At 45.5% G+C, this 17754-nt stretch overlaps 1 protein-coding gene across 2 annotated transcripts in view; it reads right to left on the bottom strand.

The window, feature by feature from the left end:
• The window catches only part of LOC135559968 (zinc finger protein 239-like), a 31263-nt gene extending 14208 nt beyond the window's left edge, over positions 1 to 17055 (bottom strand). For both annotated transcript variants that reach the window (XM_065000878.1, XM_065000879.1), the window contains exon 1: positions 16626 to 17055. In XM_065000878.1, coding sequence (XP_064856950.1) covers positions 16626 to 16839 — 214 coding nt within the window. In that variant the 5' untranslated portion in view covers positions 16840 to 17055. The remainder of the gene's footprint in view (positions 1 to 16625) is intronic.
• Positions 17056 to 17754: the final 699 nt, after the last annotated feature.

Genomic DNA, 17754 nt, shown 5'->3' with positions numbered 1-17754 from the left:
TGCGGTTGGCCCTGGGTTCCTCCTAATGCAAGACAATGCTAGACCTCATGTGGCTGGAGTGTGTCAGCAGTTCCTGCAAGAGGAAGGCATTGATGCTATGGACTTGCCCGCCCGTTCCCCAGACCTGAATCCAATTGAGCACATCTGGGACATCATGTCTCGCTCCATCCACCAACGCCACATTGCACCACAGACTGTCCAGGAGTTGGCGGATGCTTTAGTCCAGGTCTGGGAGGAGATCCCTCAGGAGACCATCCGCCACCTCATCAGGAGCATGCCCAGGCGTTGTAGGGAGGTCATACAGGCACATGAAGGCCACACACACTACTGAGCCTCATTTTTACTTGTTTTAAGGACATTACATCAAAGTTGGATCAGCCTGTAGTGTGGTTTTCCACTTTAACTTTGAGTGTGACTCGAAATCCAGACCTCCGTGGGTTGATAAATTTGATTTCCATTGATCATTTTTATGTGATTTTGTTGTCAGCACATTCAACTATGTAAAGCAAAAAAGTATTTAATAAGAATATTTCATTCATTCAGATCTAGGATGTGTTATTTTAGTGTTCCCTTAATTTTTTTTTGAGCAGTGTATATTTAAACTTCCTTGGCTAAATATAGCTAGCTAGTTGATTTGCTAGCTAGTTGATTTGCTAGCTAGTTGATTTGCTAGCTAGTTGATTGGTTAGCTAGTTGGTTGGTTAGCTAGCTAGCCAACGTTAGCTCCTATCTGGCTAGTACTGTATCTATGGTATAACCAAAGATACTGTATATAGAACCAACCCAACATAGTTAATCTGTGTCGTTTACAGTGGGAGCAAATGAAGCATATTGGGCGGAACAAACAAGGAGGTTGGCAAAGTAAAGTAAAAAATAGTTGTGGAAATCTCACAGTACTTAGAACTATATAAATTCCTGTAGAAGTTGGAACTAAAGTTAGAGACTAATTTGGGATCGTCTGTGACGAGACCATTAATAATTAATTGTTGAATTGTATTATTTTTTAAGAGTGGTCTTTTTCTAACCTGAAAAAAAAAACAAGATGAATTTGGTTCATCCTCGTCCAGCCACTTCTTCCCAGATCTGACAAAGTCTCCCTCTGCTTTCAGTTCATACATATCATCCAACTTGTGTTGTAGCTCAAACAGAACAGATTTGTCCTCCTCTGAGAGACTTTCAACAGACTTTTGAACGAGACAGGTGATCTTTGTAATTATACTTTCTTCTACAACTCTCCTCGTCTTGGCAAGAATATTCCCATATATTCTTAAATATTTTCCAACCTCATATTTAAAAGGCTGCTAGGACATGAACTCAGTAGCACAGACTACATCCGTATGACGTTGAGAAATAGTGCATTGTGGGAAGTTTAGAAGATACCCTGGAAATAAGTGAATAAATACGTAATAACGCAAAAACATAACTGTTTGTTCTTAATAGGTAACCAGATCGTGACCACAACTAAGTTACTAACTCTAACTAATGTACTAAGTCTTCAACCACACAGTGTTGTTACATTGGTGAGTAAAAACTTCCCTAATTTCTTCTAATTTCTTCCCACGCTTTAACTTGTCTGAAAATAAAATATAAATTTCTCTCAACTGCGTTACCCACTCCAGTCAACAGATGGCGGTCTGATACTTTAAGCCGATGCTGCTGGTGTGACATATAATGTAGTAGACGGAATGCTTCTTTCAACAGCAGCAACAGTTAGTGAGACACCTCGGTAGCTCGATAGACAAAATAGACGAACCAATAAAGACGCTTTCGTGCATATTAGCCACTCTCTTTTAAACACGCCTGCACGTTCAGAGTGAAAGAGGAGGAGGATGTTACAGTAAAAGAAGAGGAAGAGGAGGATGCAGTTTGATGTGAAAGGGGAGGAGGGGGAGATGACTGTTACATCGTGTATATTAGCCACTCTCTTTTAAACACGCCTGTGTCGTCTAGCGTTAGTTCCCTTTACTTGACCAATTGTTGGGTTGTTACTAGAACGGTACGAGACGGTCTGAGACTTTAAGGCGATGCTGTTATTGTGACTGTATAATCTAGTATTGTGTTTTAAACACGCCTGTGTCGTCTAGCGTTAGTTCCCTTTACTTGACCAATTGTTGGGTTGTTACTAGAACGGTACGAGACGGTCTGAGACTTTAAGGCGATGCTGTTATTGTGACTGTATAATCTAGTATTGTGTTTTAAACACGCCTGTGTCGTCTAGCGTTAGTTCCCTTTACTTGACCAATTGTTGGGTTGTTACTAGAACGGTACGAGACGGTCTGAGACTTTAAATAAAGGCGATGCTGTTATTGTGACTGTATAATCTAGTATTGTGTTTTAAACACGCCTGTGTCGTCTAGCGTTAGTTCCCTTTACTTGACCAATTGTTGGGTTGTTACTAGAACGGTGCGTCTTTATTATGTAAACACCAATGGCTTCAATATTATTCTAGAAATTAGTTAGAAACACTCTGGAAAGAGTAGGTGTGTCCACACTTCACTGGTATTGTGAATATACAGTACAACGTCCACACTTCACTGGTATTGTGAATATACAAGGTCCACACTTCACTGGTATTGTGTATATACAGTACAACGTCCACACTTCACTGGTATTGTGAATATACAGTACAACGTCCACACTTCACTGGTATTGTGAATATACAGTACAACGTCCACACTTCACTGGTATTGTGAATATACAGTTCACTGGTATTGTGAATATACAGTACAACACACTTCACTGGTATTGTGAATATACAGTACAACGTCCACACTTCACTGGTATTGTGAATATACAGTACAACGGTCCACACTTCACTGGTATTGTGAATATACAGTACAACGTCCACACTTCACTGGTATTGTGAATATACAGTACAACGTCCACACTTCACTGGTATTGTGAATATACAGTACAACGTCCACACTTCACTGGTATTGTGAATATACAGTACAACGTCCACACTTCACTGGTATTGTGAATATACAGTACAACGTCCAAACTTCACTGGTATTGCACTGGTATTGTGAATATACAAGGTCCACACTTCACTGGTATTGTGAATATACAGTACAACGTCCACACTTCACTGGTATTGTGAATATACAGTACAACGTATTGTGAATATACACACTTCACTGGTATTGTGAATATACATTGTACAACGTACAACGTCCACACTTCACTGGTATTGTGAATATACAGTACAACGTCCACACTTCACTGGTATTGTGAATATACAGTACAACGTCCACACTTCACTGGTATTGTGAATATACAGTACAACGTCCAAACTTCACTGGTATTGTGAATATACAGTACAACGTCCACACTTCACTGGTATTGTGAATATACAGTACAACGTCCACACTTCACTGGTATTGTGAATATACAGTACAACGTCCACACTTCACTGGTATTGTGAATATACAGTACAACGTCCACACTTCACTGGTATTGTGAATATACAGTACAACGTCCACACTTCACTGGTATTGTGAATATACAGTACAACGTCCAAACTTCACTGGTATTGTGAATATACAGTACAACGTCCAAACTTCACTGGTATTGTGAATATACAGTACAACGTCCACACTTCACTGGTATTGTGAATATACAGTACAACGTCCACACTTCACTGGTATTGTGAATATACAGTACAACGTCAAAAGTTTGGGTATACCTACTCATTACAGGCTTTTTCTTTATTTTGACTACAGAGTGATGGAGAGCTGCTGCAGATGACCTGGTTTCCACAATCAACCCGAGTGAGATGGTTTAGGATGAGTTGGACCGCAGAGTGAAAGAAAAGCAGCCAACAAATGCTCAGCATATGTGGGAACTCATTTAAGACGGTTGGAAAAACATCCCGGGTGAAACTGGTTGAGAGAATGCCAAGAGTGTGCAAAGCTTATTTTATACATTTTTTTGTTTAACCCTTTTTCGTTACAACATGATTCCATGTGTTATTTCATTGTTGTGATGTCTTCACTATTATTCTACAATGTAGAAAATAGTACAAATAGAGAAAAACCCTTGAATGAGTAAGTGTGTCCAAACTTTTGACTGGTCCTGTATACACATACATAAACTCAGCTAAATGTTAACATGACCAGGATGGGGTGTTAACATGACCAGGATGGGGTGTTAACATGACCAGGATGGGGTGTTAACATGACCAGGATGGGGTGTTAACATGACCAGGATGGGGTGTTAACATGACCAGGATGGGGTGTTAACATGACCAGGATGGGGTGTTAACATGACCAGGATGGGTTCATAACCAGGATGGGTTCATAACCAGGATGGGTTGTTAACATGACCAGGATGGGGTGTTAACGTGACCAGGATGGGGTGTTAACATGACCAGGATGGGGTGTTAACATGACCAGGATGGGTTGTTAACATGACCAGGATGGGTTGTTAACATGACCAGGATGGGGTGTTAACATGACCAGAATGGGGTGTTAACATGACCAGGATGGGGTGTTAACATGACCAGGATGGGGTGTTAACATGACCGTATGGCTTGTCAATATGACCAAAATGGGTTGTTAACATGACCAGGATGGGTTGTTAACATGACCAAAATGGGTTGTTAACATGACCAAGATGGGGTGTTAACATGACCAGGATGGGGTGTTAACATGACCAGGATGGGGTGTTAACATGACCAGGATGGGGTGTTAACATGACCAGGATGGGTTAATAACATGACCAGGATGGGGTGTTAACATGACCAGGATGGGTTGTTAATATGAACAGGATGGGTTAATAACATGACCACGATGGGTTAATAACATGACCAGGATGGGTTCATAACCAGGATGGGTTGTTAACATAACCAGGATGGGGTGTTAACATGACCAGGATGGGTTGTTAACATGACCAGGATGGGGTGTTAACATGACCAGGATGGGGTGTTAACATGACCAGGATGGGGTGTGAACATGACCAGGATGGGGTGTGAACATGACCAGGATGGGGTGTGAACATGACCAGGATGGGGTGTGAACATGACCAGGATGGGGTGTGAACATGACCAAGATGGGTTGTTAACATGACCAAGATGGGGTGTTAACATGACCAAGATGGGGTGTTAACATGACCAAGATGGGGTGTTAACATGACCAAGATGGGGTGTTAACATGACCAGGATGGGTTCATAACCAGGATGGGTTCATAACCAGGATGGGGTGTTAACATGACCAGGATGGGGTGTTAACATGACCAGGATGGGGTGTTAACATGACCAGGATGGGTTCATAACCAGGATGGGTTCATAACAAGGATGGGTTGTTAACGTGACCAGAATGGGGTGTGAACGTGACCAGGATGGGGTGTGAACGTGACCAGGATGGGGTGTGAACGTGACCAGGATGGGGTGTGAACGTGACCAAGATGGGGTGTGAACGTGACCAAGATGGGGTGTGAACATGACCAAGATGGGGTGTGAACATGACCAAGATGGGGTGTGAACATGACCAAGATGGGGTGTTAACATGACCAAGATGGGGTGTTAACATGACCAAGATGGGGTGTTAACATGACCAAGATGGGGTGTTAACATGACCAAGATGGGGTGTTAACATGACCAAGATGGGTAAACATGACCAGGATGGGGTGTTAACATGACCAAGATGGGGTGTTAACATGACCAAGATGGGGTGTTAACATGACCAAGATGGGGTGTTAACATGACCAAGATGGGGTGTTAACATGACCAAGATGGGGTGTTAACATGACCAAGATGGGGTGTTAACATGACCAAGATGGGGTGTTAACATGACCAAGATGGGGTGTTAACATGACCAAGATGGGGTGTTAACATGACCAAGATGGGGTGTTAACATGACCAAGATGGGGTGTTAACATGACCAAGATGGGGTGTTAACATGACCAAGATGGGGTGTTAACATGACCAAGATGGGGTGTTAACATGACCAAGATGGGGTGTTAACATGACCAAGATGGGGTGTTAACATGACCAGGATGGGGTGTTAACATGACCAGGATGGGGTGTTAACATGACCAGGATGGGGTGTTAACATGACCAGGATGGGGTGTTAACATGACCAGGATGGGGTGTTAACATGACCAAGATGGGGTGTTAACATGACCAAGATGGGTAAACATGACCAGGATGGGGTGTGAACATGACCAGGATGGGGTGTGAACATGACCAGGATGGGGTGTGAACATGACCAGGATGGGGTGTGAACATGACCAGGATGGGGTGTGAACATGACCAGGATGGGGTGTTAACATGACCAGGATGGGGTGTTAACATGACCAGGATGGGTTAATAACATGAACAGGATGGGTTAATAACATGACCAGGATGGGTTGTTAACATGACCAAAATGGGTTGTTAACATGACCAGGATGGGGTGTTAACATGACCAGGATGGGGTGTTAACATGACCAGGATGGGTTGTTAACATGACCAGGATGGGGTGTTAACATGACCAGGATGGGGTGTTAACATGACCAGGATGGGGTGTTAACATGACCAGGATGGGGTGTTAACATGACCAAAATGGGTTGTTAACATGACCAGGATGGGTTGTTAACATGACCAAAATGGGTTGTTAACATGACCAGGATGGGGTGTTAACATGACCAGGATGGGGTGTTAACATGACCAGGATGGGGTGTTAACATGACCAGGATGGGGTGTTAACATGACCAGGATGGGGTGTTAACATGACCAGGATGGGGTGTTAACATGACCAGGATGGGGTGTTAACATGACCAGGATGGGGTGTTAACATGACCAGGATGGGGTGTTAACATGACCAGGATGGGGTGTGAACATGACCAGGATGGGGTGTGAACATGACCAAGATGGGTTGTTAACATGACCAAGATGAGATGTTAACATGACCAAGATGGGGTGTTAACATGACCAAGATGGGGTGTTAACATGACCAAGATGGGGTGTTAACATGACCAGGATGGGTTCATAACCAGGATGGGTTCATAACCAGGATGGGGTGTTAACATGACCAGGATGGGGTGTTAACATGACCAGGATGGGGTGTTAACATGACCAGGATGGGTTCATAACCAGGATGGGTTCATAACAAGGATGGGTTGTTAACATGACCAGAATGGGGTGTGAACGTGACCAGGATGGGGTGTGAACGTGACCAGGATGGGGTGTGAACATGACCAAGATGGGGTGTGAACATGACCAAGATGGGGTGTGAACATGACCAAGATGGGGTGTGAACATGACCAAGATGGGGTGTGAACATGACCAAGATGGGGTGTTAACATGACCAAGATGGGGTGTTAACATGACCAAGATGGGGTGTTAACATGACCAAGATGGGGTGTTAACATGACCAAGATGGGTGTTAACATGACCAGGATGGGGTGTTAACATGACCAAGATGGGGTGTTAACATGACCAAGATGGGGTGTTAACATGACCAAGATGGGGTGTTAACATGACCAAGATGGGGTGTTAACATGACCAAGATGGGGTGTTAACATGACCAAGATGGGGTGTTAACATGACCAAGATGGGGTGTTAACATGACCAAGATGGGGTGTTAACATGACCAAGATGGGGTGTTAACATGACCAAGATGGGGTGTTAACATGACCAGGATGGGGTGTTAACATGACCAGGATGGGGTGTTAACATGACCAGGATGGGGTGTTAACATGACCAGGATGGGGTGTTAACATGACCAGGATGGGGTGTTAACATGACCAGGATGGGGTGTTAACATGACCAGGATGGGGTGTTAACATGACCAGGATGGGGTGTTAACATGACCAAGATGGGGTGTTAACATGACCAAGATGGGGTGTTAACATGACCAAGATGGGTAAACATGACCAGGATGGGGTGTGAACATGACCAGGATGGGGTGTGAACATGACCAGGATGGGGTGTGAACATGACCAGGATGGGGTGTTAACATGACCAGGATGGGGTGTGAACATGACCAGGATGGGGTGTTAACATGACCAGGATGGGGTGTTAACATGACCAGGATGGGGTGTTAACATGACCAGGATGGGGTGTTAACATGACCAGGATGGGTTAATAACATGAACAGGATGGGTTAATAACATGACCAGGATGGGTTGTTAACATGACCAAATGGGTTGTTAACATGACCAGGATGGGGTGTTAACATGACCAGGATGGGGTGTTAACATGACCAGGATGGGGTGTTAACATGACCAGGATGGGGTGTTAACATGACCAGGATGGGTTGTTAACATGACCAGGATGGGGTGTTAACATGACCAGGATGGGGTGTTAACATGACCAGGATGGGGTGTTAACATGACCAGGATGGGGTGTTAACATGACCAAAATGGGTTGTTAACATGACCAAAATGGGTTGTTAACATGACCAGGATGGGTTGTTAACATGACCAAAATGGGTTGTTAACATGACCAGGATGGGGTGTTAACATGACCAGGATGGGGTGTTAACATGACCAGGATGGGGTGTTAACATGACCAGGATGGGGTGTTAACATGACCAGGATGGGGTGTTAACATGACCAGGATGGGGTGTTAACATGACCAGGATGGGGTGTTAACATGACCAGGATGGGTTGTTAACATGACCAGGATGGGTTAATAACCAGGATGGGTTCATAACCAGGATGGGGTGTTAATATGACCAGGATGGGTTGTTAATATGACCAGGATGGGATGTTAATATGACCAGGATGGGGTGTTAATATGACCAGGATGGGTTGATTACATGACCAAGATGGGGTGTTAACATGACCAGGATGGGGTGTGAACATGACCAGGATGGGGTGTGAACATGACCAGGATGGGGTGTGAACATGACCAGGATGGGGTGTGAACATGACACATGACCAAGATGGGGTGTTAACATGACCAAGATGGGGTGTTAACATGACCAAGATGGGGTGTTAACATGACCAAGATGGGGTGTTAACATGACCAAGATGGGGTGTTAACATGACCAAGATGGGGTGTTAACATGACCAAGATGGGGTGTTAACATGACCAAGATGGGGTGTTAACATGACCAAGATGGGTGTTAACATGACCAGGATGGGGTGTTAACATGACCAAGATGGGGTGTTAACATGACCAAGATGGGTAAACATGACCAGGATGGGGTGTTAACATGACCAGGATGGGTTGTTAACATGACCAGGATGGGGTGTTAACATGACCAGGATGGGGTGTGAACATGACCAGGATGGGGTGTGAACATGACCAGGATGGGGTGTGAACATGACCAGGATGGGTTCATAACCAGGGACCAGGATGGGGTGTTAACATGACCAGGATGGGGTGTCAACATGACCAGGATGGGTTAATAACATGACCAGGATGGGTTAATAACATGACCAAGATGGGTTGATTACATGACCAGGATGGGTTAACATGACCAGGATGGGTTGTTAACATGACCAGGATGGGTTAACATGACCAGGATGGTTTGATAACATGACCCGTATGGGTTGTCAATATGCCCAAAATGGGTTGTTAACATGACCAAAATGGGTTGTTAACATGACCAGGATGGGTTGTTAACATGACCAGGATGGGGTGTTAACATGACCAGGATGGGGTGTTAACATGACCAGGATGGGGTGTTAACATGACCAGGATGGGGTGTTAACATGACCAGGATGGGGTGTTAACATGACCAGGATGGGGTGTAATAACATGCACCAGGATGGGTTGTTAACCAAGATGGGTTGATTACATGACCAGGATGGGGTGTTAACATAACCAGGATGGGGTGTTAACATAACCAGGATGGGGTGTTAACATAACCAGGATGGGGTGTTAACATAACCAGGATGGGGTGTTAACATAACCAGGATGGGGTGTTAACATGACCAGGATGGGTTGTTAACATGACCAGGATGGGGTGTTAACATGACCAGGATGGGTTGATTACATGACCAGGATGGGTTGTTAACATGACCAGGATGGGTTGTTAGCATGACCAGGATGGGTGTTAACATGACCAGGATGGGTTGTTAACATGACCAGGATGGGTTGTTAACATGACCAGGATGGGTTAACATGACCAGGATGGTTTGATAACATGACCAGGATGGGTTGTTAGCATGACCAGGATGGGTGTTAACATGACCAGGATGGGTTGTTAACATGACCAGGATGGGTTGTTAACATGACCAGGATGGGTTAACATGACCAGGATGGTTTGACCAGGATGGTTTGAACATGACCAGGATGGGTTGTAACTATGCCCAAATGGGTTGTCAATATGCCCAAAATGGGTTGTTAACATGACCAGGATGGGTTGTTAACATGACCAGGATGGGGTGTTAACATGACCAGGATGGGGTGTTAACATGACCAGGATGGGGTGTTAACATGACCAGGATGGGGTGTTAACATGACCAGGATGGGGTAATAACATGACCAAGATGGGTTGATTACATGACCAGGATGGGGTGTTAACATAACCAGGATGGGGTGTTAACATAACCAGGATGGGGTGTTAACATAACCAGGATGGGGTGTTAACATAACCAGGATGGGGTGTTAACATAACCAGGATGGGGTGTTAACATGACCAGGATGGGTTTTTAACATGACCAGGATGGGGTGTTAACATGACCAGGATGGGTTAACATGACCAGGATGACAGGATGGGTTGGGTTTAACATGACCAGGATGGGTTGTTAACATGACCAGGATGACCAGGTTGTTAACATGACCAGGATGGGTTGTTAACATGACCAGGATGGGTTAACATGACCAGGATGGTTTGATAACATGACCAGGATGGGTTGTCAATATGCCCAAAATGGGTTGTTAACATGACATGACCAGGATGGGTTGTTAACATGACCAGGATGGGGTGACCAATGGGGGTGACCAGGATGGGGTGTTAACATGACCAGGATGGGGTGTTAACATGACCAGGATGGGTTGTTAACATGACCAGGATGGGTTGTTAGCATGACCAGGATGGGTTAATAACATGACCAGGATGGGTTAATAACATGACCAGGATGGGTTGTTAACATGACCAGGATGGGGTGTTAACATGACCAGGATGGGTTGTTAACATGACCAGGATGGGTTGTTAACATGACCAGGATGGGTTGTTAACATGACCAGGATGGGTTGTTAACATGACCAGGATGGGTTGTTAACATGACCAGGATGGGTAATAACATGACCATGATTACAACCAGGATGGGTTGATTACATGACCAGGATGGGGTGTTAACATAACCAGGATGGGGTGTTAACATAACCAGGATGGGGTGTTAACATAACCAGGATGGGGTGTTAACATAACCAGGATGGGGTGTTAACATAACCAGGATGGGGTGTTAACATAACCAGGATGGGTTTTTAACATGACCAGGATGGGGTGTTAACATGACCAGGATGGGTTGATTACATGACCAGGATGGGTTGTTAACATGACCAGGATGGGTTGTTAGCATGACCAGGATGGGTGTTAACATGACCAGGATGGGTTGTTAACATGACCAGGATGGGTTGTTAACATGACCAGGATGGGTTAACATGACCAGGATGGTTTGATAACATGACCCGTATGGGTTGTCAATATGCCCAAAATGGGTTGTTAACATGACCAGGATGGGTTGTTAACATGACCAGGATGGGGTGTTAACATGACCAGGATGGGGTGTTAACATGACCAGGATGGGTTGTTAACATGACCAGGATGGGTTGTTAGCATGACCAGGATGGGTTAATAACATGACCAGGATGGGTTAATAACATGACCAGGATGGGTTTTTAACATGACCAGGATGGGGTGTTAACATGACCAGGATGGGTTGTTAACATGACCAGGATGGGTTGTTAACATGACCAGGATGGGTTGTTAACATGACCAGGATGGGTTGTTAACATGACCAGGATGGGTTGTTAACAACACCAGGATGGGTTGTTAACATGACCAGGATGATAGATGATACACCACCACCACCACCCAGTATATAGATGCTACACCACCACCACCCAGTATATAGATGATACACCACCACCACCCAGTATATAGATGATACACCACCACCACCCAGTATATAGATGATACACCACCACCACCCAGTATATAGATGATACACCACCACCACCACCACCCAGTATATAGATGATACACCACCACCACCACCCAGTATATAGATGATACACCACCACCACCACCCAGTATATAGATGGTACACCACCACCACCACCCAGTATATAGATGCTACACCACCACCACCCAGTATATAGATGCTACACCACCACCACCCAGTATATAGATGCTACACCACCACCACCACCACCACCACCCAGTATATAGATGCTACACCACCACCACCCAGTATATAGATGCTACACCACCACCACCACCACCACCACCACCACCACCACCACCAGTATATAGATGCTACACCACCACCACCACCCCACCACCCAGTATATAGATGATACACCACCACCACCCACCCAGTATATAGATGCTACACCACCACCACCCAGTATATAGATGCTACACCACCACCACCACCACCCACCCAGTATATAGATGCTACACCACCACCACCCAGTATATAGATGCTACACCACCACCACCCAGTATATAGATGCTACACCACCACCACCCAGTATATAGATGCTACACCACCACCCAGTATATAGATGATACACCACCACCACCACCCAGTATATAGATGATACTACCACCACCACCACCCAGTATATAGATGCTACACACCACCACCACCCAGTATATAGATGCTACACCACCACCCAGTATATAGATGATACACCACCACCACCACCACCCAGTATATAGATGATACACCACCACCACCACCACCCAGTATATAGATGCTACACCACCACCACCACCACCACCCAGTATATAGATGATACACCACCACCACCCAGTATATAGATGCTACACCACCACCACCCAGTATATAGATGCTACACCACCACCACCACCACCACCACCACCACCCAGTATATAGATGCTACACCACCACCACCCAGTATATAGATGCTACACCACCACCACCCACCACCCAGTATATAGATGCTACACCACCACCACCACCACCCACCACCACCACCCAGTATATAGATGATACACCACCACCACCACCCAGTATATAGATGCTACACACCACCACCACCCAGTATATAGATGCTACACCACCACCCAGTATATAGATGCTACACCACCAGCCAGTATATAGATGATACACCACCACCCAGTATATAGATGATACACCACCACCACCACCACCCAGTATATAGATGCTACACCACCACCCAGTGTATAGATGCTACACCACCACCACCACCCCCAGTATATAGATGACCCAGTATATAGATGAACCACCACCACCCAGTATATAGATGATACACCACCACCACCCAGTATATAGATGATACACCACCACCACCCAGTATATAGATGATACACCACCACCACCCACCACCACCACCACCCAGTATATAGATGATACACCACCACCACCCACCACCCAGTATATAGATGATACACCACCACCACCCAGTATATAGATGATACACCACCACCACCACCCAGTATATAGATGATACACCACCACCACCACCACCCAGTATATAGATGATACACCACCACCACCACCACCACCACCACCCAGTATATAGATGATACACCACCACCACCACCACCCAGTATATAGATGATACACCACCACCACCACCCAGTATATAGATGATACACCACCACCACCACCCAGTATATAGATGATACACCACCACCACCCAGTATATAGATGATACACCACCACCACCCAGTATATAGATGATACACCACCACCACCCAGTATATAGATGATACACCACCACCACCACCCAGTATATAGATGATACACCACCACCACCCAGTATATAGATGATACACCACCACCACCCAGTATATAGATGATACACCACCACCACCACCCAGTATATAGATGATACACCACCACCACCACCCAGTATATAGATGATACACCACCACCACCACCCAGTATATAGATGATACACCACCACCACCACCACCAGTATATAGATGATACACCACCACCACCCAGTATATAGATGATACACCACCACCACCCAGTATATAGATGATACACCACCACCACCCAGTATATAGATGATACACCACCACCACCACCCAGTATATAGATGATACACCACCACACCACCCAGTATATAGATGATACACCACCACCACCACCCAGTATATAGATGCTACACCACCACCACCACCACCCAGTATATAGATGATACACACCACCACCACCCAGTATATAGATGATACACCACCACCACCACCCAGTATATAGATGATACACCACCACCACCACCCAGTATATAGATGCTACACACCACCACCACCCAGTATATAGATGATACACCACCACCACCACCCAGTATATAGATGGTACACACCACCACCACCCAGTATATAGATGATACACCACCACCACCACCCAGTATATAGATGATACACCACCACCACCACCCAGTATATAGATGATACACCACCACCACCCAGTATATAGATGATACACCACCACCACCACCACCCAGTATATAGATGATACACCACCACCACCACCACCCAGTATATAGATGATACACCACCACCACCACAGTATATAGATGATACACCACCACCACCACCCAGTATATAGATGATACACCACCACCACCACCCAGTATATAGATGATACACCACCACCACCACCCAGTATATAGATGATACACCACCACCACCACCCAGTATATAGATGATACACCACCACCACCACCCAGTATATAGATGATACACCACCACCACCACCCAGTATATAGATGACACCACCACCACCACCCAGTATATAGATGATACACCACCACCCAGTATATAGATGCTACACCACCACCACCACCACCCAGTATATAGATGATACACACCACCACCACCCAGTATATAGATGATACACCACCACCACCACCCAGTATATAGATGCTACACACCACCACCACCCAGTATATAGATGATACACCACCACCACCACCCAGTATATAGATGCTACACCACCACCACCACCCAGTATATAGATGATACACCACCACCACCACCCAGTATATAGATGCTACACCACCACCACCACCACCCAGTATATTAGATGCTACACAATCTGGGTTAGGGTTTGGCTGGGGTAGGCCGTAATTGTAAATAAGAATTTGTCCTTAGCTGACTTGCCTAGTTAAATAAAGATTAAAATAACATAAAAAATAACAACTTTTTAACATGTAACCATTTTACGAAATAAATAAAGCAGTCAAACCCCATGTTATTGTGAATAATAACAGACTCTCTAGAGACGTTTCATGACCAGGATGGGTTAATAAAGGAGTCAAACCCATGTTATTGTGAATAATAACAGACTCTCTAGAGACGTTTCCCAGAACTCAGCTTCACGTCATGTTTAAAGAACGGCCCATTGCTGTGTTGTCGACAATAACACACTGGTTTCTCTTCACTGCTTGATTTGGGCAGGAGCTCACCAGAACTGAGTACCGGCACCTAAAAATGTCCTATCGCTTGAGTTCCTGCACCTCTTATAAAAAAATATTAGTTTGAAAGTATTGTATTGTTCCTGCACCTTAAATATAAAACAGTACAGGAGCCTATTTCAGTCCAAGTCAAGATGATACACCACCACCACCCAGTGTATAACCACGGGTTCTCTTATTGGCCTTATGGTGGTTATAGGGGGTGGGGGTGGGGTCTTATGGTGGTTATAGGGGGTGGGGGTGGGGCCTTATGGTGGTTATAGGGGGCCTTATGGTGGTTATAGGGGTGGGGCCTTATGGTGGTTATAGGGGTGGGGCCTTATGGTGGTTATAGGGGGTGGGGGGTGGGCCTTATGGTGGTTATAGGGGTGGGGCCTTATGGTGGTTATAGGGGGTGGGGCCTTATGGTGGTTATAGGGGGTGGGGCCTTATGGTGGTTATAGGGGGTGGGGCTTTATTGTGGTTATAGGGGTGGGGTGGGGTTATATGGTGGTTATAGGGGTGGGGGTGGGGCATTATGGTGGTTATAGGGGGTGGGGGTGGGGCCTTATGGTGGTTATAGGGGGTGGAGCCTTATGGTGGTTATAGGGGTTGGGGGTGGGGCCTTATGGTGGTTATAGGGGGTGGGGTTGGGGCCTTATGGTGGTTATAGGGGGGGGCCTGGTGGGGGGTTGGGGTGGGGCCTTATGGTGGTTATAGGGGGTGGGGCCTTATGGTGGTTATAGGGGGGGGGGCCTTATGGTGGTTATAGGGGGTTGGGGTGGGGCCACTAGGGTACCCTCCTGCACCTTTCGGTTGCATGCTCTCATGGGATGTCGAGGGTAGAGAATGAGCAAAGCACTACAGGAAGAGATATTCAGTGATGATTAAAAATGTTGGGGAAAATATAAGAAATGGGAAGCATTTTATCCATAGAGCATTTTATCCATAGAGCATTTTATCCATTAACATTTTGTTGGTTGATGACAATCTGTAGCATTAATAATTCCTAACCACACATATAGTTCAACAACTGCAGAGTTTTTGCCCCTGTTAAGACAGTACTTACCGTTGTTAATCAGATCTCCTGTCGTCTCTTCTTCTTCTTCTTTCTCCTCCTCCTCCTCCTCCTCCAATGAGACAGTAATCTCCCCCTCCTCCTCCACTCCAAAAACGGCATTCTCCTCTTTCTCCTCCTTCAGAGTAACATCCTCCTCCTCTTTCACTCTGAACGCTTCTTCCTCTTCTTTTGCTGAAACAGTCACCTCCCCCTCCTCCTTCATTCCAAAAACTGCATTCTCCTCCTTCAGAGTAACATCCTCCTCCTCTTTCACTCTGAACGCTTCTTCCTCTTCCTTCACAGTAGCAGTCACCTCCCCTCCTTCATTCCAAAAACGGCATAGTCTTCCTCCTCTTCCTTCACAGTAGCAGTCACCTCCCCCTCCTTCCTTCCAAAAACGGCATAGTCTTCCTCCTCTTCCTTCACAGTAACAGTCACCTCCCCCCATCCTTCTTCATTCCAAAACGGCATTCTCCATCTCTTCAGTAACATCCTCCTCTTTTACTGTAACATCCTCTTCCTCTTTCACTCTGAACGAGTCTTCCTCTCCTTTCACTGAAACGTCTTTCTCTTCTTCTTTCACGGTAACAGCCTCACCCTCCACTTGTTTTTGTATTGTAACATATTTCTCTTCCTCCTCCTCTTTCACCAGAGTTTCTTTCTCCGTCCAGCAGACCTCCTCATGGGTGGAGTAGCTTAGTGAGTTCATGGTCGGGGATGCTAACTTGCTAGCTAGTTAGCATTAGCAACTCGTCTAATACTAGCCCTAACTTAACCAGCTAGCTAGATGACTAACAACGGAATATTTAAACGAAAGGGGTAGTAACTAACTAGACGACAAAAATGAGTTTAAAACACAGCGGCTAATAATCACCGAAAGCGTCTGAAGAGCACCAATGTTTCAGCTTTGTTGCCTAGCAAGATACCGAGGTGGTTGACTTCTTCTTCTTTAGGATTTGGTTGGCGGCGCTCATCCGGGTTTAAGGTGCGTATACCGCCACCTGCTGTACTGGTGTGTGAGGCCATTCACGGCCAACCAACATTCAATTCTCGATTCGGTAACACAAATTGTGTAAAAGGAAAGTTTCCCTGACAACTATTAACCCATTCCACTATTTAACCCTATTTAATCGTACTC

The sequence above is a fragment of the Oncorhynchus nerka genome, linkage group LG15 (assembly GCF_034236695.1).
Source record: "Oncorhynchus nerka isolate Pitt River linkage group LG15, Oner_Uvic_2.0, whole genome shotgun sequence".
In the NCBI taxonomy this organism is placed as follows: Eukaryota; Metazoa; Chordata; class Actinopteri; order Salmoniformes; family Salmonidae; genus Oncorhynchus; species Oncorhynchus nerka.
The sequence above is the reverse complement of the archived record's forward strand: the minus strand, read 5'-3'. Positions and strand labels throughout refer to the sequence as shown.